Source organism: Hyaloscypha bicolor, assembly GCF_002865645.1.
Source record: "Hyaloscypha bicolor E unplaced genomic scaffold K444scaffold_136, whole genome shotgun sequence".
NCBI classification, from domain to species: domain Eukaryota; kingdom Fungi; phylum Ascomycota; class Leotiomycetes; order Helotiales; family Hyaloscyphaceae; genus Hyaloscypha; species Hyaloscypha bicolor.
The window spans coordinates 517123-542933 of NW_020194638.1; the positions used below are offsets into that span (position 1 = coordinate 517123).

Sequence of the window (25811 nt, forward strand, 5' to 3'; positions counted from 1 at the left end):
ATGGGGAAAGGCTCCTGACCCCAGGCGGGGCTTTGGGGATTGAACCACACGACCCCTCCATCCCCTCTACCACCAGTCTTTCCAGCTGCCAGCAGTATGCGGAACGGACCGATGCATTTTGTTGGTTCACAATGTTCCACACGCCGCCAAAACACATTGTTTGCTGTCAGTGTGGATGTGATCTGTCACCTGTCTGCTGCCTGCTGTTTGCTGTTCACGATGCAATTCTGGTCAACGTCGACGTGGGGTGAGAATCTCACTGCATCATGCAGATCGATTCATCAATTGCATGGTTTTGCCAGCTTCCTCCAGTAATCGATTAGGATGGAGAGGTTCCGGCCCCCAAAGTGGTGAAGGGTGGAGGACTCAGCCCCGAAACCGTGACATGCGGGCCATGCACCGCGATCCCTCTCCTGACAGGGCCTGTTCCGCCGATAGGGGTCCCACCAAGGGGAGCTCTCCTCTTAAAGTAGGAGTCGCTCGTCGGCGCGAAGGATGTCCTATTGTCATTGCTGAAGCGCCTACTCGCCTTTCTAGACAGAGTCCCCATCTTCTCTCCCAAATTGTCGAGGCCAAGACACTGAGGATGTCTGACGTGGAGATAAGGTTCGCCGATCTGCAGTCCAGATACACGGAGCTGCTCGAGAAACGGATTGCTCAACTCGAAGCCGCGATTGCTGCTCCAGTGATCATTCCTACGCCTGTAGCTGCAGCTGCTAACGGCGTCGAGAAGGAGGACGACAATGACAGCTGTGATGACGAGAAAACGAAGAAAGACGTATGCTATCAACCCCCTGCATCTCCGCCCCCCTCAAAGTTTCATCAGCTAATGCTCTCTACAGAAAGCCGATGAACAGAAGAAAGACGAAGATAAAGGCCCAAAATCTAGGTACCGAAGCGTAGTCCGAAAATGGAACAAAGAGGACGGAGCATACGTCGATGTTGATGTCAGCCTTGATGGAAAGAAGGCGGAGGATGGAGAAATTGCATTCACATTCAGGAAGAAGGTCGTAAATTTCGACCAAGGCGACATCCGCGATGCGAACAGTGAAGTTGATCTTGAGGCAGAAGGGCTTCGAAACTTGGTCAAAGAAGTCATTGGCACAGAATACCCCGGGCAAAATCTTGAGGGCGAGACTGTTAATATCCTTGCTCCTTATGCCCCTCTGGTAAGAACCATTTTAATCTTCCACAACTTGATCAGCTTTTAAATTGGGGTATAGGTGCACAACTGGGAAGGGCTAAAGAAGGCTGCCAAGCCTGTTGAAGGAGAAGAAGGCGAGAAGAAGCAAGCCCGTGCAGATCTCGTGAGGCTACTCGAATGCGTCGAAGCCGCCCCAGAGCTTGAAAACTACTTCAAGACCCGAGAGTCGAACATTAAGGCCAATATCACAACATATGATACGATGTGGTCGATTTTCAAGCCTAGGACCAAAGTCGTTGCCAAGCTGTTCCAAAACGCCTTCCAAATTTTTGAGGTAGCTCTTGCACCAATTCCGAGGTTCAATCGTGTGCCAAGGAGGCGTTCTGTCTCCGTTTGGTGCTGGGATTGGAAAGGGAAGGGGATGACAAAGGTGTTTTACGATATTAACATTGATCGGTACTGGGGGACGAAAGATATCAGTCAGCTTCCTTGCTACCCACTTGAATATTACATGGATGGATCAGAGAAAGAGATCGAAATTCTTTGCAAGTCGCTTCAAGATCGAGGAGCGAAGTACAACAAGATTGTTCGATCCCCGTCCGGCGCAAGTCAGATGTACATTTATAATGGCCCTGCGTTGTCAGAGCGAAGGAGTGTTGTAAGGAAGGACAGCAAAGATCAGGTAAGTTCCGTTTCAACTGATTGGAGCTTCTTGTTTATATTACTTCCAGGAAAATGATAACACCAACAATGATGAAGAGGAACCGAAGACAGGGGACAAGCGCAAAACAGTCATGGTCAAAGGGCCGGTGATAGTCGACCCAGAAGCCTTCTTGCAATTTGGTACATGTCTCCACCCCACGTACGTTTTTGAACTTCACTAACCATTCGACAGGTGCTGACTATCTCATCCTTGGCGAATCTGAACCATGGTTTACTGGAGACTGGTTTGGCGACCAGGCCGATGAAGAAAAGGACCATGAACCAGGTCCAGAGGAGTTTCTATTGTATCCACCTCGAATACTTGGGTACTCGACTAGGGAGAAGATATGGGGTCAATTCAGCGTGGACAAGACGACCGATGTACCGGATCCGAGCATGTCCTTGTTCAAGGAGAAGCTCCAGTTGGATGAAGATTACAAGATTATGATTCAGGCATTGGTAGAAGAACATGGCGCGAGAGGAGGACAGAATGATAGGTTGAAGGTTAAGGATGTTGTGGAGGATAAAGGGAAAGGTCTTGTTTTGCTACTGCATGGTAAGCTTGTGCCAACATTTTGATTTACCAACGCTGACATTGCTCAGGTCCTCCTGGCGTAGGGAAGACTGTAAGATTTTGACCCCTTCCCATCCGACTTGCACTCACGGATACTAACGTTTCATAGCTCACTGCAGAAACTATCGCAGAAGCGACAGGCAAGCCACTCTTCATCGTCAGCGTCGCCGAAATCGGTCTCGACGCCTCAAAAGCCGAGCGAAACCTCGAGCAAATGTTTTACCTAGCTGGAAAATGGGAAGCTGTTCTCCTCGTGTAAGTCCTCCAATCCCCTTCCATTTGCACCCACCGACAGGATCCAGTGATGAAGCAGACGTCTTCCTCGAATCACGGACGAGTGAGTCAGAGCCAAACAGGAATGCGCTTGTGTCAGGTAAGCCCCCCTTCCTCTGATGCGCCAGGTCGCTCACGGGTTTAGTCTTACTACGAGTCCTCGAATACTACGACGGTATCATAATCTTAACTACCAATCGCATAACCTCCCTCGACATCGCTGTTCAATCCCGCATCCATTTAGCAATCCGCTACGAAGACCTGGATCAGAAGCAAAAGCAGAACGTATTCCGCATGTTTTTGCGGCAGCTGGAGGAGAATGAGCCCAAATCCATTAAAGATTACAACAAAGTGTTGGATTTCGTGGACGAATACGCTTCGAGGGATAAACTCAATGGGAGACAAATTCGGAATGTTGTTGCGAGTGCGCTAAGTCTAGCAAGGAGTAAAGCAAAGCGGGAGAATGGAGATGCTAGGATGACGGTTGATCATCTGAAGAAGGTGCTTTATATTACGAAAGACTTTCAGGAGCAGTTGGAGAGTATCACGACGGATGCGAGGAGGCATAATGAAGTTAGGGGGTCACGGAGATAGGGGAGGGAGGGAAGGTCGGTATTGGCCACGGAGCAGTATGATGAGTAAGGCTGAACGTCAAATAGAATTCGGTCCTCCAGCATGCTTCATGTTCGTTCCTTTGTGTGGTGTATGACCCGATGTACAACTCCAGAGAAATCTTTCTCCAACCTGAAGCCTGGTCTCTTTCCGAGACTTCACGAACGACCCCAAAGCCGAGTCAAGCCAGCAAACCTCATCAGACTGACCACAAGATTGTGCATCCCATCAAATAAGGAGAAACAGCTCCGCGCCAAGTCTTGTCTTTCTTCTTAATCTTGTCAACTTTGTACTTCACGAAGAAGTTCTCGAACTTCTCCTTAGAGACTTCCTCCTGAAGAAACTTGCATCGCAATGCAGCCTTGGCCTTCTTGTCCTGATTCTCAGAGTCTGCCAGCTCCGCAATGACCTGCTTAGTAACAAGTTTCTGTACCTTTAGAGCAAATTGGGCAATAGCCTCAACCTGCTGCATTGTAATGTCCTTGTGATCCTCCCTCGCAACAATGATATCACCAACATCATCCCACATCTTCTTATCCACCCCTCCCCAGGTATCGCTCAAGACTTGGAGGTTAAGGTTCATAGCCGAGGCGACTGGGTTTGCCAACGGGTTCCAACCGGGGCCATTATATTTCAGCGGGGCAGCGAGCTGCTTGTATGTCATGAATGGAAGCTTCATAGCTTTCGAGAGCTCCGTTGCCTTCAACCGAAAGATACCATGTAGTGCGATGACGGAGGTGGGTGCGTATCTCGGCTTGCCACGGAACTTTCGGCTACCTTTGCAGGAGATGACAACGCCCCAAATTTGGTCCCTGACTCTGCCGTCGACGAAAAGGTCCTGCATCATCCTCGAAACATCGGTAACCTTCTCGAAGTCGACAGGCTGGTCACCAATCTTCAGCTCTTCCTTAACGCCGAGACCGTCACCGAAAGACTTGAAGTAGTCCGTAACGTAATGGAGATCAGCAGCAGTGACATCTTGATAGACCTTTGTCTCAAGCTTGAGGCCAGGCCAGGCAAGAACGATGAGTCGACCACACCAGCGGTGCTTATGCTTGCCATTCGCCATATTGGCGACACATTCATTGGTCTTTGAGCCATCGTAGAAGAACGCATCACGGAAGTTGAAGGCAACGGTATGATCAAGATCAAACTTCGGGGTTGAGTGAGAAGTGATTCGGACTTCGTTGGGTCGTGGGTCATCGTCGCCGAGGAAGGTGTGCTTGACCGGTTGATTGAAAGAGGCACCCATCTCTACGATCTTGAAGTCATTGTAGTTGCGTCCTTGAACCTAAACCAGTTCGGGAACCTTCGACTCCGGCTCAAGCTTAATCGCAATGAATGCCTTCTCCGAAGGGCGAGGATTCTTGTCGACAAAAGCAGCAAATTGCTTGCAGACCAGCAGATGGAGTCTCTCGTCGTCATTCTTACACCTCTCAGAGCAGTATGCAGCAGATTTGCAGATAGAGCACTCCGTCGCATTGCTGGCATTGCAGACGGTACATCGAAGAGGAGGCATATTGTCAAGTGAAGCGACAGTGACCGTTGAGGCAATGAAGGTGGATTCGTGTACAAAATTCGTAAGCTCGAGGAAACTTGATGGTATCGTCAAGGAGGATAAACCGAATGATCTGGGGTGTTGAAGGCGTATTAGGGAGGAATGTTCGAAATTTCGTTGAATTTTGGTGATGTCGCAAGAAGGGTAGCCGAAATAGTACGATAGTTCTAGACGAAGTCCAAGCAGTTTTCGAAACTGGCTCGGAATTGAAGAGGTGTTGTCAACGAGAACGTACGCCTGTCCAAGATAAAGTTCGTGGTGATGTAGAGTCTTGGATGGCGTGACCAGAAAAGCCTTATCGGGGTTGAAGAAGATGTAGATGTCTGAAGCGCTGTAAAGGTGGCTGCGGGCTGTGGTCTTGAAAGTGACAATAAACTGCGTGTTGGGCGAGGAGAACTTGGAAGCGAAAATTACGAGGGGGGGGGGAAGACAAGCCAAGAATAAGCGGCCACGGAGATAGTTTGGACAATCACTTGTGGAAATGCAGCAGAGTTCATGAACGAGTTCCGATCTTTGTGACATGATGGCAAAGATCATGTTCAAGAGGAGTATGTCCTTTCTCCCCCACAACATTTCGCAAGCATCTCCATCCAGATCCCCAAAGCCACCGGTTGCATCCAGTATCAAAAGCACTCCTCCCAGTCTAGACTCAGGATGGACAAACCGTCTTGTCCCAGGATCTATCTCCGTTCTGAGATCTCTTCTCCTTATACACCTTGAAGAACTTCTCAAATTTCTTCTTATTCACATGTTCCTGCACAAACCTCAACCTCGTTGCACTTTTCTCCCCTCCTTCCAATCCCAACTCCTCCTTCATTTCCCCCAAAAAGAGATGTTGAATGCGGATGCAGAACTCAGCTATAACCTCAAGATGTTTCTCAGTAACGCCCCGGCCGTCCTCTTTGCCCACCAGAATATATCCCACACTGTTCTTAGGCCAGACCGTCTTGTCCACACAAACCCAATTCTTGCTCAAGGTGCTAATATCCAGATTCATAGCCAGCGCTGAGGGATTTCTATGGGGGCTCCATTCCTTGTCTGGCGTGGAGGAAGAGAGGGTTGTAAGGGTTGTATTGTATCCGCATGTGACCATCGGAACCTTGACTTCTGTCGAGATTGGGGTTGCTTTGCCGCGGAAGAGTGGGTGTCCGTTTGAGACTACGGCGAGAGAATACTTAGGTGCACCCTGCATGAATGTATCCCCTTCGCTAGCTAACATGGCGGCCCGATAATCCTCGGCCAGTACTGCCCCTTTGCTCCCACCGAATGACTTGAAGAAGTCCGCAGCAAAGTGAAGATCAGCGGCTATGACATCCTTGTACACAGCAGCCTCCGAGGCCAATCCGGGCCAGCTCAAGATAACCATTTGTCCACACCAACCGTATGTTTGCTATCCCTTGTGGGCTTCGAGACGCACAAGTTTGGCTTCTGTCCTTTGAAGTGTCGAGGTAGTGGATTGCTACAGTATCCTCGAGGTTCGTAAGAGAAGGGATTGCGTGCTCGTGGATTCTCTTCTCCGCCACCAATCGAGGCTCCTCAACGTCAATATAGTCGATCTTGCTCGGGTTGTTGAATTCATTTCCTTGCTTTACAATTTGCATGTTCCAGGCCGCTCCTCCTTGAACCCAATCAAGTTTCGGGAAATGGGAATCGATCTCGAGCTTGATGACTAGAAGCGCTTCGTTAGATGGCCGAGGATGTTGAGTGGCAAATATGGTGAACTTGCCACACTTATGCAAGTAGCCGTCGGACTTCTTACAGTTGTCGGGACAGTAGAAAATTGATTTACAGTCGCGGCACTTTTTCGCGCCTTCCGCAAAGCAGACTGTACAACGTGCCATTTCAGGCAGAGGGAGATCGAAATGTGCTGGAATTGTGCTATCAGCAGAGGTCGAAGGGGCAATGCACCAAAACCGCCAAAACATTGAACTTACCAGGGTTTAATATTCTTGAGAACTTTGCATAATAAATTCCACGTTGATGGTGGACTGGCGGCTGTGGTTGTGGCGTAGGAGGTTGAAAGTCAAATTGACGAGATCGGAGTTTTTGTCAATTGCTCGCTAGTGAAAGCGCTTCTAGAAACACTTGCTGCCTTTAACCAAGCACTTATCTACGCTCGGTTTCAAGCCTTATTGTCCCCGCGGCCCATATATATTCAGCAATAGAAACCAGCCATGGTGCAGCCCCTTGATCCATAAGATCAGGGACGATAGGCCGGGCATCTGCAGCCCAGGTCTGGTTCAGTGTTCTACAAGTTCAAGCACATTAAAACTGACTTGAAATCCACAAATCTATCCCAGAAGGCTTCCAGGTTATCCAGTTCGTTGTCCATCAAGCTTAGGAATAATCATTAACGGAAATTCGCAGCTAAGCTTAGGCCGTTTGCGTGACGAGATCAAGGATATTAGAGCCAGGAAATTGGCAGCCATCGCTCAGTTCATTGATCCACAAGATCAAGATCAACTAAATGAGCATAATATCCACAGTCTTATCCTCAAAATACATGCTTCGAAGTCCTCCAGATTCCTCCAGTTCATTGTGCCACAATATCAAGAATATCCAACATAGCTAAAGTCTACAAATTTATCGTAAAATAATTAGGAATTATCCTGTTCATAGTCCTATGAGGGAGGACATTCAACCGCGACTGAAATCCACGAACATAGAACCTAACTTCGAGATAACTCCATTTTTCTTCACTTTGCCTGAATCTCTGTAAACAAATACCCCGAGCTTTCCAGGGACATTACTGTCTGCACTTCTTTGCCAGCAGCACAAGAGATCCACTACACAGCTGCAGGACAAATCATTTCCATCCCCTTGATATTCTGCCTACCCCCTCTCTCTAATGCCGGAGTGAAGCCGGAGTGAAGCCGCCGAAGCGATGCGGCCGCAGGGGCTCACCCCTCGTTTCGTAAGCGAGCCTCGGCTATTCCCTTCGGATTAAAATTCACCCGCTCCGACAACACCCCACATCTATCTATTTCCTCCCACCCGCCGAGCTTCCTCCCTCCTCCCTCCTCCCTCCTCCCTCCCTTCCTCTTCAATTTCCATCTTTCCTCGACACCACACCACAACCACAAACACAACCACAACAAGCGCAGGCATGGAGGCAGCAGCAGCAGCAGCAGCAAAGGCTTCCTTGGAGCGGGACGAGAGCAAGAACGGCGATGAAAGGTAAACTTTGTTTATCTTGTTTCAGTCTACTTTCGGCCCGTTTTTTCAGTAGAGACGCAGAAAGACTCCACTTTCGGCCCATCCTTCTTTATTCGATTCCGGACGAGATGTCGTAGTTTGGGCTCACTTTTGGTTCATCTTCTTTACTTAATTGCGGACAAGGCAAGTGCAGTATGCGTTTACTTTCCGCCGTGTTTACATTCTCTTTTACAAATAATATCCTTCACCTTCTCCTCACTTCTTGGCTAAGGACAGAAAATCCGTTTGCTTTCCATTTATATTGTGGAAGTTCTTACAAATAATACCTATCTCACCTCACTTTCCCCCTCTTTTTTGCTCTAAACTCCCTTATCTTAGCACAAAGAACCCCCTTTCCTTTAGACGAGTTACGATGCGGCCGCAGGGGCTCGCTTGTCGCGAAGATATCCTGGTTGCACCTTCTCTCCTTCACACCTGAAAAGACGCGGCCGCAGGGGCTCGCTTGTCACAGAGATATCCTGCTTGCACCTTCTCTCATTCACACCTGAAAAGACGCGGCCGCAGGGGCTCGCTTGTCACAGAGATATCCCGGTCGCACCTCCTCTCCTTCACACCTGAAAGGACACTGCCATAGGGGGCTTGCTACCCTTTCACTTCTCTTTCACGGATTATGCGCTTCACTTCTTGCTCGTCTCAGTTTAAGATGGATAATACCTTCACATTCTGCTTGTTGTGAGTTTCTTCCTCGCAGATTCACCTTCCCCTCTCACTATTACCCCATAGACTCTACTTCAATTTCCACTTTTGTCTATATCTTCCTTACAAATACGATCCCTCACTTACTTATACCTCTTTCTCTGTCCCATGTCTTTGCATGTTTCTACAGACAATACTGTTCTCCTCCCCTTTCCCACACTGCCCTCGCTACGAAGATAGTCCGGCGCGGCCGCAGGGGTTTGCCCCTTTGTTTTCTAAGCGATCGCCTTTGGGTATTTCCTTAGACAAACTGTTCTCCTTTCCCTTGCTGCCCTCGCTACGAAGATAATCAGTCGAAGCGAGGACGCGGCCGCAGGGGCTGGCCCTTCCACTCAAATCAAACCCTCAACTACATTTGAGATCAAAATCTCTCCCTTCTATTTTACTTCCAAACATATAGCTTCACTAAGCTTTTCATTTTGGTGGATGTCTTTAGACTCACCTTCAGCTATAAACTTTTCCCTGTTCTGAAGTGCGCAGAATTAGGTAATGAGAATTTGTTGTTTGATATCTTGAGGAACACTTCAACCTTCCTATTATTCCTTTCGTTCCCAACTCTTTAACTATCCACTCAACTCCAGCTGACACTATAACCAGCCATCCGACTTTCACCCTCTTCCCGAAGCTGCCGATCGAGGTTCGTCTCAGGATCTGGAGGACGAGCGCAAATCAAGGTCGGCTTATTGAGATTGAACAATCTACAACATGGGCTCGTCAGCACTGGGATGTAACAGTCTGCCGTTCATCCCGCCGATCCCCTACCATTCTCCGAGTTTGCAAAGAGAGCCGAAACGAGTGTATGAAGTTGTACATCATGGCCAGATTCGATGCCTTCATCCCCGTCATGCACCTGAAGAACAACACTGTGCCCTGGCATCGCTGGGTCTACTACAACCCCAATGCAGACATTATCTACTTCGGCAAGAACACTTGCACTCGAAAGATCAACCATATCTGTCAACTAGGATTTCAAATCTCTCGCATCGCCATCACTATCTCGGAGAACTCGGACTCTGGCTATGACTGCTGTGCTGTCTGGTTCGATCCCAATATTCCTTTCGCCATGTCACCAGTCCATCGAATCACAAACGTACTTCACGGACACGGCACTCTCCCGCAAAGGTTACATACAACGGTCGGGAAGGAAGACGGGCGCTTGCCAGGCTGCAAAGGACTCAAAGACGTGTTCTGGGTTGATGAACCGGACTTTCTCACAAGATGCGAGTCCCTAGACGAGAACGTCGGGTTTCAAGCAGCGCCGTATGAACCTAGCGGAGGCCAGAAGTTCGTTACAGGCCTCAAGGACGAGATTAGCGCTGGCAAAGTTGTGCTTTCTGAAACGAACGGCTGGCTGGGAGACGAGAAGCCGGACTTCCACTGGGTTAATCTTGCCTTACACTCTCTCTCCTCGACGAAGTGCGATATCATATTCCTCAGATTGACGGCCAAGGCTCAACTTCGAAGAATCATCAAGGGAACGAGAAAGTATGCAGAAGATGTTGGCAGCAAGGCCGAAATCAGATTCGAATATGAAGATTGGGCGGAAGAGGGCGATTATGGCGTCAAGACCGTGGGTACGAGGGAGGAAATCGAACAACTTAAGGCCAAAATTGTCAGTCTGTGCAACGTCAGAGGACGCGTTGGAGGCAAGATTGAGATCGTTGATGAGGCAGATGCGAAGGAACCTGGTGCCGGCGATGACAAGAACTGAGGAATTGTAGATGTATCACGCATGCGCTGAACAATAGAAACGCGTTTATTTCATAGAACGAATAGCCAATGGAACAATGAAAACAGCCCACCTCTCATTTTCCCATTTAGGAATTGGAGATCAAGGGGGAAAATCTGTGGCAGCCAGTATATTTTCAACGTCCCGACCTTGTTGGAAAATGCAACCATCCTGCACCTCGATGTCCCACGTAGGCACTGAACATCAATGAACGAACTTGTGGTGGCATGCATCTTGAATGTCCAGACCTTTGCTAGAAGAATGAAAGAAGCGCGGCCTCAAATGTCCCACTTGAGCTTCGAACAATGAAATGCAAGGAAGAGCAAAGATCAGCATGAACTGTCGGAATCAACCCTCTCTCAATATGCTGACCTCAGCTGGAACAACGCAAGATACCCGGGTTGAGTCATACCCCGTGGGTGTAATGTGTATTGAAACATGAGATTACGGTTACGACTTTTCAAATACTTCTTGAACACTCAAATCATGCCTGGAAGAATAGAGGCAACTAGCCTCAAAAGTCCTACTCGAACCATGTACATTGTAACCGAAACCAAGATTAACATAGCACATTAAAATCAGCTCTCCCGTAACGTCCAGTAATTAGCTGGAACAACAGAAAAAAGCTACCATAGCTCCGAACAGCAATGTCTCGAGACATGCAATGATAGCCCTTGAAACTCCGTCTCATTGTCCAGGCTTGAATAGAACGAAGGCAATCCATTTAACCGCGGCTCTTATGCAAAGCCAACCGCGAGGATAACTCTTCTCATTCTTGCCTCCAGGAAGGTCAATCCCACTGAGGATACGGAGAGTAGAAGTTCGAGAATCCGACAACATTGTGATGATCAGGCACGAGACGACAATGGAGAAATCGACAGTTTGTATGGGAAGATGAAAGAACGAATATCGAGAAAACAAATCAATGGAAAATGTAAAGTACTAGCCATGCTGGAAGAATGTACCTCGACCACAATGTGAAAATTCCCGCCCAAGCAGACACATACTACATATGTGCTCACGTTAGCTACGCGCTAGGCTTGAAAGGGCCAAAAACGTGACAAGATTCGGCCAAGCCTTTTCGGCCAAACTGCCTTCCTGCCTTGTGGAAGCAGGAAGCCTTCTTTTACTCGTACCCCGCACAAGAAGCATACTCCTTTCGCTAACCCACACTTCACTCTTTGACCCGTCTTCCAGGACTCTCTCCAGACCATATATCCAGCAAATATGGCAGCTACAAAGCAGCAGTATGATACCATTCAAGGACCCTACGATTACATCCGTACAACATCGATTGCCTTCATCGAGCGCGAGAATGTGCATGAAACTGTAGCGCCTTTTATCGAAAAAGCTCGAATTCTCGAGCTCGCATGCGGATCAGGCTTCTACACCTACAGTTTCCTGGCATGGGGAGCAAGCTCTGTCCTTGGGGTAGACATTTCCTCCGTCATGATAGACGAAGCGCGGCGCGTAGGGAAAGAGGTATCATTTATCCAAGCCGACTGTTCGATCCCGCAAGCCTACGATGGCGGGCCGTTTGACCTCGTCTTCGGCGCCTGGCTCCTCAACTACGCCCCCGATCGCGCGGGTCTGGTCAACATGTTTCGCAACATCGCCATGAATCTCAAGGACGGGGGGCGTTTTGTTTCAGTCACGGTTCCGCCTTCGTCGAACCCGATAGATTCGCTCAATGCGGAGGCAAACGCTCGTCCCCCGCCCGCGGGGACTGGATATCTGACCTACCACTATATCAGGGACGTCGAGGATGGGGTTTATTTCCGCTTACATGCTGATACGCCTGTTGGAGAGCTGAACTTTGAATGCTACCATCTGAAGAAGGAATTGTATGAGGAGGCGGCGAGAGAGGCGGGGTTGAAGGGCAAACTGGAGTGGGGTGTTACGAAAGTACCAGAGAGGTACTTGAAGGGGGAAGGGCCGGGGGGTGCGGGTTTGGCTGAGCTGGAGACTTACAAGACTATCCCCAATTATGGAGTGCTAGTTATTGTGAAGTAGAAATTTGCATGAGGTGGTTGAAGATAATTGCGCGGAAATCGGTGGTTTGTTCAAGATAAGTCAATATACCAATAGAATAACCCCAGGTCCCGTTTGCTAAATCCAGTTTATCTGTAGAATTTATCCTACAATCGTTTTTAAAATCCCCTAAGTTAAAGCACTTAGGAAGTATAGTACGTCGAGCTAGGCCCCGAATTAAAGTATAAAACGAAGATAGGATTAAACAATAATGAGCTTGGCCGCCTGGCAGGTAGGGAACAAGCATTCAAAGTCCCCAGGTACCGGGCCCTGCAAACAGGGTCGACAAGTCACTTCCTCCGTGGCAAGATGACAGCGGAGGGGAAAGCCAATCGCGATTTCAAAATATGGCACGATTCCCCTCACCGCAACCCCGCAGGATCTACAATCCGCACTGAACCGGCGCCACAAGCAGCACCCGCGGCACCGGATTGGGCTTCCCCGGAGCGGGACGGCTCGCTTACCCGGTCATAATACTAATCGTCCAATAGAGGATCAAGGTTTTATCGCTACTCATGCACGTTCTTCAAGATTGATACCAGAAGAATGGAGAAAATGTAAAACGACACCCCCGGGTGTCGATTAGGCGTATTAATGGATTTTAGAGTTTTAATAATGCCTAATTAGTTGTTTATTCTTACTTAAGCCTTTTTCTTAAATTAGATTCTTTAATATAGTAATAGGGAAGTTTGTATAAGAGCTCTAGTTTTGGGGCATGGGATAAGCGAGGCAATTATTGCATATGAAGTAAATAAGTTCCAGGTGCTTAATCGCTAGATTTTCAGGCTCTCTTGAGGCCTTAAAAATTCTAACTTTTCTTATCTTCTTTCAACTTTCTTAAATCTACTAATTATTATATAATAAAAATTTCATATCCTATTAGCTTATAATTAGGCCTTCTATAATATAAGAAAATAATTAAATTATAATAATTCTTTATATAGTAAGTTAAACTTAAAGGAAAGCTAGATTTTTTGGTATTTCTTTACTTTAGGTTAGTCTGGCCCCCAATCGACACCCCCGATCGACACCTAGGGGAGGGTCGTTTTACATTTCCCCCGACATAGAGGTAAAAAACCTTCGGAGCACCCTTTAATTAATGTTAAAGGCAGGAGGGTTAAGCCGAAGTCTATATACACCCAGTATACAAACTACTTCGTCATATAATTTATAGCGTATACAATTCCAATAATATTTATATTCGTTACAATTAACTCTAGTAGTCTTGTTCAAGCGCCTTGATCAACGAATCTAGCCGCTCTCCTCGAATGTAGGCACGCTTGCCCTCGGACCCATGTAGGTCGGAGAAGTACTTTTTGAAAGATCTGCTTAGCTCAATCACTTCCCTGAGATGCTCTTCTGTCAAGAGCGTCTTGCCGCCTTCACCTTCCTCCGCGCCATGTTCAGCCAGTGCAACGGCGGTCTGGAAAGCTGAATACCCGTCAGTGCAGTTCTTCCAATATAATTTTAGCTGATATTCTCACCATTTCTGATTTCCCTGCCATTCATTTCAAAGTCTTTCATCTCGCTGGAGCGCAGGTACTCCTTCACAGCGTACTTCACCTGCATCGAAGGCCTCTCAGCTTCCAACTTATGGATGAAGTTGTTCCACACAGTGTAGCGCTGCTCAGATTTTAGGTCAGGGTAGAACATCTGGATGTGCACTCGCGACATAATCGCATCGTCGAACGTGCCCACCCTGTTGGTTGTAAGGAAAAGAAGACCATCGTAGAACTCGAGAGCATGCAGAAAGCCTGAGCGACAATTAGCTAAAGTTGATCTAGCAGGCCTTGATGCAAGATCACTGATTTCAATTTCAGAGAGGTTTTTTGGCATACTTGCAACTAGGCTACTTCGGTGAAGGTCTTCGATTGTGCGATTCGCCACAAAGACGTCTGCTTCGTCAATCAAAAGAACTGCGTTCCAATTTCTCGCGGCTTTAAAGTTTCGAGTCAGATTTTCCTCTACATCCTCTGGATTGGTGCCAATATCGGTGGTTGTGAGAACCATAAGAGGTCTTTCCAGAAAGTTGGCAATACACTCTGGATTGTCTATTAGTCTGATAGGCACAGCGATCCTAGATGAGGGCAGGGCTTACCAGCGGTGAATGTCTTCCCCACACCGGGTCCGCCATGCAGCAAGAATATCAACCCATTTCTTTTCCCGTCGACGTAGTCAGCTGCCCACGGCTTTTCTAATAGCACCCGTCCATGACGGTTCAGTCTTGACAAGCTTCCTGTCAATGACTTGAGAGTCTTCAATCGGTCATTATCCATGACAAGACTATCGATCATGTCTTTATAGAACCTGGGCGGCGAGAGGTTTCTTACATGGACTTTTTCTATGATACGGTTAGCTTGCGCAGAAAAAATACTGGTAAATTCCCGCTTACCCCACGTCCTGGTCTTGAAGACGAATGCATGAATTTGCTTCGCACATAGGAAATATTGGTGATTGGTTAGTGTCGGTTGGTCTTTCGGAGTGATGAAGTCATATCGGTCGAAAATTGCTGTCTTCTGTACTTTCTCATTCTCATTTTTACTGCATATATGACATGGACAGTCCGATGCGAAGTCCCTGTGATCGCTTTTATCCATCAAATTGGGAATCGGAGGTTCAAAAGGGCTACGGGGCGGTCCCTTGGCAGTCTTCCTCCTTGTCTCAGAATAAAAACTGTTCAGATCGACCATTACCATACCCTCGACCTGGTAACTTGTTAGCTCGGAATAGGAAAGGTTTAAATCTTCTTACTCACCTCATTCGTTGGAAATTACGCTGTGGTACCTTGATGATATCTGCACCGCTTACTAACTAAATTCCAGTAGCTCTTGCCTTGTTCGACTGCTGTCCTGAGTCTTTCGTCCTTATTGGCATCCGCGAGATCTTCGTCATTTATAAAAATGACCTTATTCTTAAAGTCTGTGCTCTCTCCGTCAAACTTATTCCAAATATAAAATTTTAGCACACGACCCAAGTACAACCCGTCATATTCCATTGACCACAATCTGATGGTCCATTGTCCCTGCGATTGCCCAAAAATGCCGCCTGAGGCGGAGTGAATAACCCCATGCTGAAATAACCCCTCTTCACTTTCTCTAGTGCTATAGAAAATTGTCTTGCCAGGTTCCAATGCGACCCACAAATAATCGAAAGTAAAACAGCCTCTACTGTTGCGCTCCTGTTCAGCCTTCACGCCTTCCATTACTTCCGTGTCCAAGAAGCCGAATAAAAGTTCGAGGTGCTTGTCAACATCTCTTTCACGGACGCATAGCCTATGAGGCTCTTTCTTTGCAACCGCTTCTCGAAAGCTCCACAATTGGCTGTAGTGGTGCACAAGAACTGGGTACGGCCACCCAATCTGAATAAAGTCGCCGCTCAGATCCTGCCCAGGGTAGTACTGGACAACAGACCGTAGAGCGTTTATTATTGCCACTGAATAGATTCGAATGTAGTAGCTCGGTAACCAGCCCGGTATTGGCCGAGCTTCGTCTTGACCTCTTTCTCCAGAGTGCAAACTCGACACTGTATTTGGCGACGATTTTATCCGGTAAACAGCGACACGTTCAAAAGCGGGACGGCTGCTACCGCGTCTTGGATTCGACATGTCGAAATCGTCCTTGGTTACCTCATGTCGAGACTTGAACTCATCCTTCAGGTCTCGCCATTCGATGGAATACTTGATCCAAGCCTCACTCTGGTCCAACTTGGAGGATTCGGTCGAATTGATCTCTGTATTCTTCGTTGCGTTGACTCTAGCTTTAAGGGACTCCCCAGACTCGTTGCCCTCGCCTAACTCAGCCGGCTGTTGCGGCGAGGAATTGTCACTGTTGGCCGTATGCATGATTCATGCAAAACCTTTGTTGCATACAGGGGTGTATTGTGTATTTGGCAGTAAAGTGATTGAAGAATGCGATATATCTCAAGTCTCCTTGTCAAAAATTGCACAAGGAGATGGCGCATTGAGGTGTGGTGTCTGCGGGTAATAAATTCCAGTAAATCTGGAAAACGAGGAGGAATATTTCCATACAATGTGCGAGACATGAACCAGCTGGTCCAGGCTGCCACTTTTGTCTAATAAGCCTTTCGATCTGCCTGGAATGTCTGCTTCAAGCTTATTCTGCATACAGCAGAGTCGCACCACTCAGAGCTCTCACTGAAGCCCGCTAATTTGGGCATTCTGTGTTTGTAAGCCAACCTTGTAGCGTTCTGGACGAATGAAATGAAGAAATGTACAGCCTCCAAAATGATTCTGCCGCAGCACACCTAATGCAAACAAAGGCCTCGCTTCAGTGAGGCATACTCCGGTCTGCCTGTGCCGCCTCCGAGGCAGCCCATGACGGCCCAACAACGAGATACCCTTATGCAGCGAGGCAGGCTAACTCTTTCCATTTTCATATTCAATTCATCGCAACTGTGCAATGTAAAGTTCGAAACACAACACCATGGATGTTGCCTCGAACGCGGTCTCGCTGATTCAGTTCACCATCATTGGATTGGCATTCATCCGCCAAACATTCTCATCTATCAAAGATGGGCCCCAAACAGTCTCGTACATTGTCAAAAATGTGCAGAATTTATTGCATATTTTGGAGCGACTCAGCAACAATCCTGCGGTAAAGGAGAGCCAAGATGTAGTATTGAGCGACATGTTGAAGTCATGCCACGACGATGTGACGAGGATGGCCCAGGAACTAGACAAATGCAACTTCAAGGCAACTGATAAGATGGAGCTAAAGCTGCGGAGGTCGGGAAAGTCTTTGTTCAAAGAGAAGGAATGGACGGACTTCCAAGCGAGATTGCAAGGGTACTCGAGCTCCCTGAGTACAATCATCACAATAGAGCACAGGTGCGTTTCTCTCTATGATCCTTTCCTATGTTTGGTGGAATCGCTAACGCTATATAGCGAGAAACTGTTTGACATGGATCGCAAAATGGATGGTGGTCAAAAGCTGATTCAGGAAGAACTCCTCCGCATATCAAACAAGTGTGACAGAATTGAAATCAAGTGCGAAAAAGTTGGAGTAGCGTCAAGGAACTCGCAACTGCAGTATACTCCAGATTCCTTGCCCAATCCTCTTCAAGCTCTTGGTATTGGAATTGAGACTAGGGAGAACACCCCTCCAATGGTTACGGGTACAAGTAATCCGATATGCAAACTGGACCTCATCCAGTTTTAGACTCTAGCACTTTGCTAACATATATCTAGAAAGGCGTCGCTGGACATTCGATGAAGTTATGGCTAATTCTCGCTGCCTCGAAGACTTCTTCTCCCGCGATCGCATTCTCTTATCTGGTCAAATTATCAAGCCTCCCAGGGTGAACAAGCAGACTTTGGACCGCCTTCTCCGATGGAGCCGAGCAAGTCCGTCTTCACAGACTCTGTGGATTAAGGGCCCTTACACGGCGACTCGCGATTCAGAAAACAATATGACGAGAATTGGACTCAAGTTAGTGAATCTTGCGTATGAACATCGTCCCAACTTTCCGATGATATCATTCTTCTGCCAGCTCAGCCCGGCAAAGAGCCTCAAACTGAATGAGACAGCTGAGATGGGAGCGCTGACCGCTGTCCTGTATGCCCTCATAAAGCAGATTCTCGAGATACTTTCACTACCACTTGTAGAGGACATTGATTTGACGAAAAGCCGATTTCAGCGCCTCGATGGAACAAAGAGGGCGTGCAAAGATGCCCTCTTGATCCTTGAGGATTTAGTCAGCCACATAACCCAGCCTGTGTTTTGCATATTGGATGGGCTGCAATGGCTGGAGCACACTAGTACGCGAAACAATATGCGGAAGCTGCTCGAAGTGCTCCGGCACAATAATCTACACGTCTTATATATTACAACAGGATCAGTGGCGAGTCTCAGGGATACCATCTCCAAGGATGAGACTTTAGGGGAGCAGGATCTTCGGGATAGAGCCGTCAAAGAGGACCTTGGAAGACAGGGTCAGAAGTTCTGGACATAAATTTTCACTGACTTCCTTAACTTATCATGGATTTCTTCGTAATTGTAATCACGTCACTGGATGTTGATTTATGGAGTAAACCAAGACTGAAAGAATATCCTTGAAACATGGCTCGACTGAAAATCGAATTGCGTGACCTGTCGGACCTGTCCCCACTAAAAAGCTTTAAATTTTAGCTGGGTCGCTGCGTGGCACATCCAAGAGTTTATTGACAGAACCTAACCAAATTCAAACACCTCACAGGTCTGTGACGACTCAACACCTCCTCGCGGTGCAGACTAGAAACCTATTGCTTTCTGAGGATAGGCTATAGGACAAAGATTGAGTTACAAAAAACGACGCTCCTTGAATGATGCAATTCGACTGCGTCGTCTCGAATCGACAACGACACGACCTAATCTCGAGATCCTTCTTTAATACCACCCTCGCTCGCGCACCGGGCGCTCTTTCCATAATATCTCTCAACCTCTTACTAGAGCCCTCTCTTTTTAGCTAAAATAGCCTACTAGCGAGTACCTCTCAAAAGGGAAATAGTTTCAAATCTTCGAATTAGAGGGATATGCCCGAACAAATATCTATATTTACGAGTAGTAATTGAGGCATACAAAGCTCAGAATTATTATAAATAGTAACATAAAGTATTAATGGAAATTTGCTATAAATAGTATTTTTGAGAATAACTTAAGGGAGTACTCTATATTTCATATAGTATCTCTAAGTATGAGTAAGGGAAGAGCCTCTTGGAGGAGGAGAGTAGCTTGAATAAGTTTAATTCCCTAGTTAGGTGGCTACCTAGCCAGGCATAGTATATAAGAGATAAAGTGGCCGGTGTCCTCCTTTCTTGGACATTACCCCACCTACGAAGCACTATCGGTGAGACCGCCTTTGTATATATTATAGCCTGAGGCGCGTGAAACTCCCTTTTTAGCCTGAAAAACGTACGAGCTAGTAAGGAATCAAAAACAAGAACTTGCCATCCAAACACCTCCCATAACCAACGCTGCAACGCAGTGGCCAGCCCAAGACCAAACACGATTCCCTAACTGCGCCTTCCTATTTCCGCGCTCCTTCGTCTCTGTGAATTCTTCCCACCCTCGTTCAAGGTCCAACGGATATCGCATTCCGTTCCTAGCACAGAATTTTGACAATTGCATGAACAAGGCAATGTTTGGCATATAATTAAGTTTCAAAATATGAGGGGAAAGTTGATGTAGATTGAGATGTCTGAATTAAGATTACAAGAGGGGCGGTTCAGCGGAGGGTTTATATGTCTCTGCAGCTGAGCTAACGAAAAGGGGTGAATCACGGGTATGGCAACTGACAGATTTCGTCGTATTGAGGGGGTTAAGGTTAGCACAGAAAGTGGGAGGGGCGGATGGAGAAGAGTCTGGTGGAAGAAGGTATACGGAAGAGTAGAGATTTGGGAGGGAGGTGGCGCGAGATATTGCCATCTTGCGAGAACAATCTGCCTTGAGAAATGGATGAATGTATTTTTAGGCGGGGGTTGGGCTCCTTGGGAGCCGACTTGGTCTCCCTGGATTTAATCGTATAGAGTTGACAACTTTCGCACGGCAGAGTCGAATAGAAAGGTAAATCATGATTGATTCATAGAAGGGAGAGCAGGAACGTGACTGAGTAACCTGAGTAGAGGTTAAGGCGAAGGTGAGTAGCGCTTGAGCAAAGCGGCGATGGTGACTAACCACGTTAGAAGGAAGGGAGGTTTAGATTCGATGAGATTACCCCAATAATCAGTAATCGTCTCTCCTAATAACCGGCCGTGCGGGATCCCATGGGCCATGAATCTCATTCTTATACTTCTGCAGCCCAATCAACCACCAACTGCACCCTCCCATCACGAGCCCAGTAACCAAAACACCGATAATCCCACCCAGGAGGCCGGATTTCCACGGCCAGTCGAAGTACCCGTTCCCATCTCCTCCGTGCCCTAATATCAGCCCTACACCCCCTCCCGCTCCGGCGACTAAGAAGGATGTCAGGGTGACGTGACCGCGCCATGAACGTTGCCGGGCATAGCGACGGAAAACGGGGAACAGGCCGAAGACTTCGATTGAAAATAGAGTGAGGGAGAAGACTTGCCCCGTTGATGGCAACCGGCTAGCAAGCACGGTACTCGCCATCAGCGCAGCATTCGTGCTCAAGCTCGCAGGTATATTCTTACTCCCTCCGCCAACAGAGGACCGGCTCGGCGGGGACCCGTAGTCAAAGAAGAAGATGTTGATTGCGAAGAGTAGGAGGGACATTGTCCAAATTGAATCCGAGGACGTTGATCTGGTCAGGGATTTGAGGATAGGAGAGAGGCCAAGGAGGGTGAAGTAGATTAGTAGTGCGGATTTTGCAGTTGAGAGGCGCAGTGAGGTGCGGTGGGATAAAAGGGAGGAGTTGGGAGACGGGTGATTGGGGTGATTGGGCGGCGGGGTTGGGGGCTTGGAGTGCCCATTTGTGGAGTGTCCGTTTGAGGTGCTTGAATAGAGGGAAGAGACGGATGCAGAGTGGGAATGCTTTGATGAGAGGCCATTGGCATGTCCATTTCCGTTGGAATTGAGGAGGTTTGAGACAGAGCTCGAGGCTGAGGCGTCGAGGGGCGTGGAGGTGGAGACTGGGGTTGTGCTGGGCTTTGTGGATTCTTCTTGTCCGACCCACCAGTCCCATAAAAACCAGCCTAGAAATGTGGCAATGCTGCCCCAGCCTACAATTGCGACGGGGGAGACGCGTTCTTGGAAGATGCCGACGAAGCAGACGACGAAGATTATGACGGAGCAGACGTGTTGGACTATGATTGTGGAGTCGGCGACAAGAGGCCAGAAGTCGTAGGGTTGGAGACGGGGATTTCGTTGGAGATGTTCGAGGAAGGTTTCTTGATCGGTATAATTATCCGGGTCTTTGTTACATCAGTAGAGTCCATTGGAGGCTGAAGTAGAGCGTACAAGATTGGTTCACCCATAACAGCTTCTTCCACGTCCCTTTCCTCCTCCGGCTCCCACTACGCGGTCTATCCTTATGTCGCGTTCTTCCAGATACTCGTGCAGTCCCGTTTGGCCCATTGGTCATATGCAGATCCCTTGCCGCCTTCGCGACGGCCGGAGATTGCTTGCGCGGTGGTGAACCTTGATAGATGGCATCTTCAGGTGCGAGAAGGGTACGATCGGTCGTGATCGGTCTGTAGGAGTACAGAGGGAGTGTCGTACTTCGCGTTAAAGGTGGAAGGGGCTCTGTTATCGTCGCAGACGGCGGGGGCGCCGGGTTGGGCACCATATTGAAGTGGGAGTTGGCATGCGAGGATGAATTTGAGATTCGTGTTCTCAGCCTCGTAATTGCTTGACATCTTTGCGTTAGTGCTCGCTTCGGCCAACGTAGACGAGGCTGAACACGTTACTTGGAACTGCAATTGAAACAGAGAAGCATAGGTAAATGTCTCGAGAAGAAGACGTGAAATTTTTGACATTATTCTCAGTTGTCGGGACAACTTCCCTTCCTATCCGTGGGAAGAATATTCGAAGTTTATCACGTGACATTAGATTCAACTTTCCCTCTTTCCCATCCCCTGGGGGTTCGGATAATGGGAGATTATTGGGAGGGTAGGGAGAATTAGCCAAAGTATCCGACCCCAGGAAGGAGTCCCGAGCTAAGTTGCCGATCAGAAAATAGTATGATATTCTGTTCCCTTCAATTTTAAAATGTAAAACCTGCATGTGTTCAATGTCAAGATGCTAAGAATGGCAACATATTCTGTGGAGGTGTGAGGCTGATGGTAGTCTCACTTCAGATCTATGCTTCGCTATTCGTCGAGAGGGAGATCCGCAGTAAGCTTCCTGGTCAGTCGAAGTCCACCGGATATCTTTCGCCATGGACATCTGAAACCTGCAATGTAGATCCGCATCACGTGAGATGTGCAATCCTGAAACCCAGAAGCTCACGGACGATGTCACCAACCCAGTGAAGATCCCCCTTCTTGGCAGTGTTGGAATAGTTTCAGTACCTACCACCTCACGATAAGAAACACTCGTCTGGTTATGCCAGACTAAGGTGGGCACCTCTCCGCCGGATTGATACTCGCAGCTCACGATGCTTGCTGACGCTGAGGCGGTGGAACTCAGCCCTGCGGAGAAGAGAAGATTTCACTGAAACAGGCGAGCACCAAAGGGGAAGGAGTGAGGCATTAGATGCGGAATGAACAGATGCCAAGCCTACACGCAGGATTGTTTTCTCGTGTTAATGAACTTAATGTCGCTGCCAACACGTAATTTGCAATGCCCCCGGTTCAATCCAGCTAGGCAACAGCGCCGAGTGACAGACGACGACGACGACGAAGAACAAGTGCCGCACCGTCGAATAGCTTGAATTGTTTCAACGATCTGGTTGATCTGCTGGTGGCGCAATGAGAGGTGCGGTGGATGTCGTTGTTTGACTTGGCTGTTTCGATGCCAAGTAGACATCGAGATGGTGGATCGCGTGGTCCCCTATTCCGCCCCCACCAGGACGGCAGTTTTGAGTTTGCCGGGACAGGGCTGTGAAATGCAAGGGGGCCTCGTTCCTGGGGTTCTGTTGTACAGTACAGTTCCGTAGCTGCTGACTATTATTATTCTAGGAAGAATTCGAGATAGTGCAATCACCTCGCTACCAATTCTGTCTGCACTTGCCAAAGGTTGAGATGAAGCAACTCTCTTAGCCGGGGATATTCCGACGGAGTGACTTCACCGCGCAAACGATTCACAATTCATTATTGAATCATGCGAGAGCTATCTGCACACGTTGGAGAGGCGGGCTTGCGATTCGAGGAACTTTTTGCATTTAGGCTTTTGCGGCGTCAATGCCAAGCCCTGGGGTCCTTAACGGCGCTGCGGGCGTGTGTGAGTTCAGCAACGCCAGCCTTCACCCACCCACACCCACACCCACACCCACTGCATCGCACTTTGCCGGAGGAAGTGATACAAGTACATCCATCATACAGTAGGACAACCAGCGGCGCAGCGGGGGAGGGGGAAATGATCTGAGGCTATTCGTGGGCCTCAGTGTTGCTTCCAGCATCAACTTGAGGCTGGGCGGCGAGAGCCAGGAAGCAATCCGGAGGCACGGAAATGCCTCCTCGATGTTTGCTGTGGCTGTACTTGTACTAACTGAACTGCACTTCGTAGCTGCAAGCGAATCCATGGCTGGATTGTCGTGATCGCAGAAGTCTCAGTCTCTGATTTTATGCCCCGCGGAACGGACGCCCATCAACGCCCATCAACGCCCACCCTATGCCTCTCGCGTCTCTTGCTCTCTCCAGACTCCCAGACTTCCAGAGCGAGCGCCGGCACGTTCAGCCTCTATTCCGCATTCATCAAAGTGTGGAATCGAAATCGCCCAAAATCGACGGCGACAACTAAACATGGGCTTCACTGCCGCCAACCACCCCTAGCGCCACCATGCGCACCTGGATCGCCAGTCCCTGCAATTCCGTCTCTCGTCCAGTCCAGACTCGACCCGCCCAATGCGACCCCAGCAGCATGTCTCTGAATGTCATCGCGCACCGCAAAGTCGTGCTCTGATGTATCATCGTGTGCTACTCCCAGAACGTGCACATGGATGGGCATGGGCAAGCCCGAGTCGCAGCAGGGGCCCCGTCCCACGGTCCCACGCCTTTTCCGAACTTCAAAGGTTGAATCTCCCCCCTCCCCCCCCCCGAGATCTTCCACATTCCTGTCACCTCTCACATCCCAACCTCGCCTGACCGTTTTCGTCGCCTTTCATTGTTGGAGAAGAAGCATTCGGCCTGTACGGGAACAAGGACATTCATAGCATTATTGGAAGAGCATTGGATTGGATTGCATGCCGGACGCAAGGAATCGCTCGTCTGGCCTCGGAACCTCTTCCCTTGACATCCCACCGCCCGCGGTAACATACATTCTTACAACGACACCTCACCATGAAGCCCACATCACCGCTCTCTCTCCTCTTCTTCCTGCAACTCGCCTCCGCCCTCCCGCTCTCAACGGAAGAACTCATCCTCGTCGACTGCCGCAGCGCAACCTGTCATTCCCTCTCGAAGCCGAACACACCACCCACAAAGCTCTCCGAGCCGCACTTCCCCTCGCACCAGCTCTCTTCACCAGGACAACTCCTCAGCGAGATTTACAACAACGCGGTCCGCACGCCCTCCCCCAGTACTCCACCAACCAGAGCGCTCTCCTCTCAACATCCACTCTCTTCCGCGTACCTCCTATCCCTCGGCTCGCCACCAGACACCACAACTCCCCTCCCATCAAAACCCACCTCCGAGCTCCCGGACTTAAGGAAAGAAGATGCACAGCGGTACTGGGCATCGCAGTCCGCAGAAGGCACCACAGTCGCCGAGTTCGCGCCTTCCCAAGCAATTCAGTTGTGTGGTCATGGAAGAGATCAGTATTTCAAGATCCAGGGAGCGTATCTGGCGAGGCAGTATAGCGATTTGATGGTTGTAGGGCTCGTGGTGTTGTTTTTGGCCATGGTGGTTGCGCTGGAGGCTTGTGAGAGGTGTGGTGATTTGTACGTCCCGCCCCAATTCCCCTCCAATTTTCGGAGAGAAATATGAATTGAGCTAATTTCATGGCCAGGAGACATATAATCCGCGGAACTCGCAAACGACGCGGCGCAATCTACCTCGAGGACGAAGACGCGGTTTACGTCGTCAAGAAACCATTTCGCCTCCAACCTGCGCCTCCGCCTCGATTCAACATCTGCAGTTCCTTTATATCGGAACGGGATCAATATCGAGACGCGGATTCAGATACGGAGGTTGAAGGGGAGGGGTTCTCGTATGATAGTGATGCTTACGAGAAGGCTTAATGGGAGGGAGAGGATTTAGTGATTTGATTTGATTTGATTTGCTGAGCGATGATTTGGCTTTGCTTGGGGGAATTGATTGGGTCAAGGAGTTCAGGAAAAGGTGCATGCATACCACGGCGTTTGGGCAACTTGTTTCTCGAGGCATAAAGGCATGGAGAAATACCAATTAGATGGGAGACAGTTGAGAACGCAGTAGTCTTCCTCACTTCACTAGATGGATGGATGGTAGTTAGTTTGCCACGGCAAAGTCGATATCCCTCCCTCCTAAAAACGCAAAACACCATCACTCCACAAACAAAACCAAAATTTCCTCAGTTCCTCGTTTCTCAGGTTGTACCAGATCCCCCTATTCAGCAGCTGAAGCCTCGCCTCGCCTCAGATCCCGAGGCTTTTTCTCACTGATTTTCCGTTGTGCTTCCTTGGCAGGGCCGAGAGACAGCCGAAAAGGAGCAGCAATGCCTCATCTGGGATCCTCGGATCC

The 25811-nt window shown here is 48.7% G+C and overlaps 9 protein-coding genes across 9 annotated transcripts; 5 read left to right on the top strand and 4 right to left on the bottom strand.

Moving 5' to 3' along the window:
• Nucleotides 1-586: 586 nt before the first annotated feature.
• Nucleotides 587-3396, top strand: K444DRAFT_699566 (P-loop containing nucleoside triphosphate hydrolase protein; the record flags this gene model as incomplete). Its single annotated transcript, XM_024887986.1, has 9 exons — nucleotides 587-778; nucleotides 843-1169; nucleotides 1224-1826; nucleotides 1876-1987; nucleotides 2040-2402; nucleotides 2450-2472; nucleotides 2530-2675; nucleotides 2723-2793; nucleotides 2839-3396. The coding sequence occupies 9 exons, from the start codon at nucleotides 587-589 to the stop codon at nucleotides 3285-3287; spliced, it is 2286 nt and encodes a 761-aa protein (XP_024730841.1). The 3' UTR covers nucleotides 3288-3396.
• Nucleotides 3397-3504: 108 nt separating this feature from the next.
• On the bottom strand, nucleotides 3505-6704 carry K444DRAFT_634736 (uncharacterized protein; the record flags this gene model as incomplete). Its single annotated transcript, XM_024883781.1, has 4 exons — nucleotides 3505-4566; nucleotides 4603-5259; nucleotides 5528-6168; nucleotides 6281-6704. 4 exons carry the CDS (start codon nucleotides 6702-6704, stop codon nucleotides 3505-3507), a joined length of 2784 nt encoding a protein of 927 aa, XP_024730842.1.
• Nucleotides 6705-9589: 2885 nt separating this feature from the next.
• On the top strand, nucleotides 9590-10545 carry K444DRAFT_667622 (uncharacterized protein; the record flags this gene model as incomplete). Its single annotated transcript, XM_024887319.1, has 1 exon — nucleotides 9590-10545. The coding sequence occupies one exon, from the start codon at nucleotides 9590-9592 to the stop codon at nucleotides 10484-10486; it is 897 nt and encodes a 298-aa protein (XP_024730843.1). The 3' UTR covers nucleotides 10487-10545.
• Nucleotides 10546-11369: 824 nt separating this feature from the next.
• K444DRAFT_646365 (S-adenosyl-L-methionine-dependent methyltransferase) lies at nucleotides 11370-12517 on the top strand (the record flags this gene model as incomplete). The annotated part of the gene is made up of 2 exons (XM_024885191.1): nucleotides 11370-11384; nucleotides 11747-12517. 2 exons carry the CDS (start codon nucleotides 11370-11372, stop codon nucleotides 12515-12517), a joined length of 786 nt encoding a protein of 261 aa, XP_024730844.1.
• A 1234-nt stretch (nucleotides 12518-13751) lies between these two features.
• Nucleotides 13752-16376, bottom strand: K444DRAFT_539899 (P-loop containing nucleoside triphosphate hydrolase protein; the record flags this gene model as incomplete). Its single annotated transcript, XM_024875669.1, has 6 exons — nucleotides 13752-13966; nucleotides 14020-14269; nucleotides 14381-14577; nucleotides 14634-14876; nucleotides 14928-15247; nucleotides 15310-16376. 6 exons carry the CDS (start codon nucleotides 16374-16376, stop codon nucleotides 13752-13754), a joined length of 2292 nt encoding a protein of 763 aa, XP_024730845.1.
• Nucleotides 16377-16948: 572 nt separating this feature from the next.
• On the top strand, nucleotides 16949-18590 carry K444DRAFT_667624 (uncharacterized protein). Its single transcript, XM_024887320.1, has 3 exons — nucleotides 16949-17381; nucleotides 17439-17668; nucleotides 17742-18590. Exons 1-3 carry the CDS (start codon nucleotides 16978-16980, stop codon nucleotides 18503-18505), a joined length of 1398 nt encoding a protein of 465 aa, XP_024730846.1. The 5' UTR covers nucleotides 16949-16977; the 3' UTR covers nucleotides 18506-18590.
• Nucleotides 18591-19384: 794 nt separating this feature from the next.
• Nucleotides 19385-20119, bottom strand: K444DRAFT_618404 (uncharacterized protein). Its single transcript, XM_024881316.1, has one exon. The coding sequence runs from the start codon at nucleotides 19678-19680 to the stop codon at nucleotides 19462-19464; it is 219 nt and encodes a 72-aa protein (XP_024730847.1). The 5' UTR covers nucleotides 19681-20119; the 3' UTR covers nucleotides 19385-19461.
• K444DRAFT_667625 (GPI2-domain-containing protein) lies at nucleotides 20119-21927 on the bottom strand. The gene is made up of 3 exons (XM_024887321.1): nucleotides 21900-21927; nucleotides 21451-21840; nucleotides 20119-21404 (listed from the first exon to the last, which is right to left on the bottom strand). The coding sequence occupies exons 2-3, from the start codon at nucleotides 21776-21778 to the stop codon at nucleotides 20254-20256; spliced, it is 1479 nt and encodes a 492-aa protein (XP_024730848.1). The 5' UTR covers nucleotides 21779-21840; nucleotides 21900-21927; the 3' UTR covers nucleotides 20119-20253.
• Nucleotides 21928-24431: 2504 nt separating this feature from the next.
• On the top strand, nucleotides 24432-25330 carry K444DRAFT_634742 (uncharacterized protein; the record flags this gene model as incomplete). The annotated part of the gene is made up of 2 exons (XM_024883782.1): nucleotides 24432-25030; nucleotides 25099-25330. 2 exons carry the CDS (start codon nucleotides 24432-24434, stop codon nucleotides 25328-25330), a joined length of 831 nt encoding a protein of 276 aa, XP_024730849.1.
• Nucleotides 25331-25811: the final 481 nt, after the last annotated feature.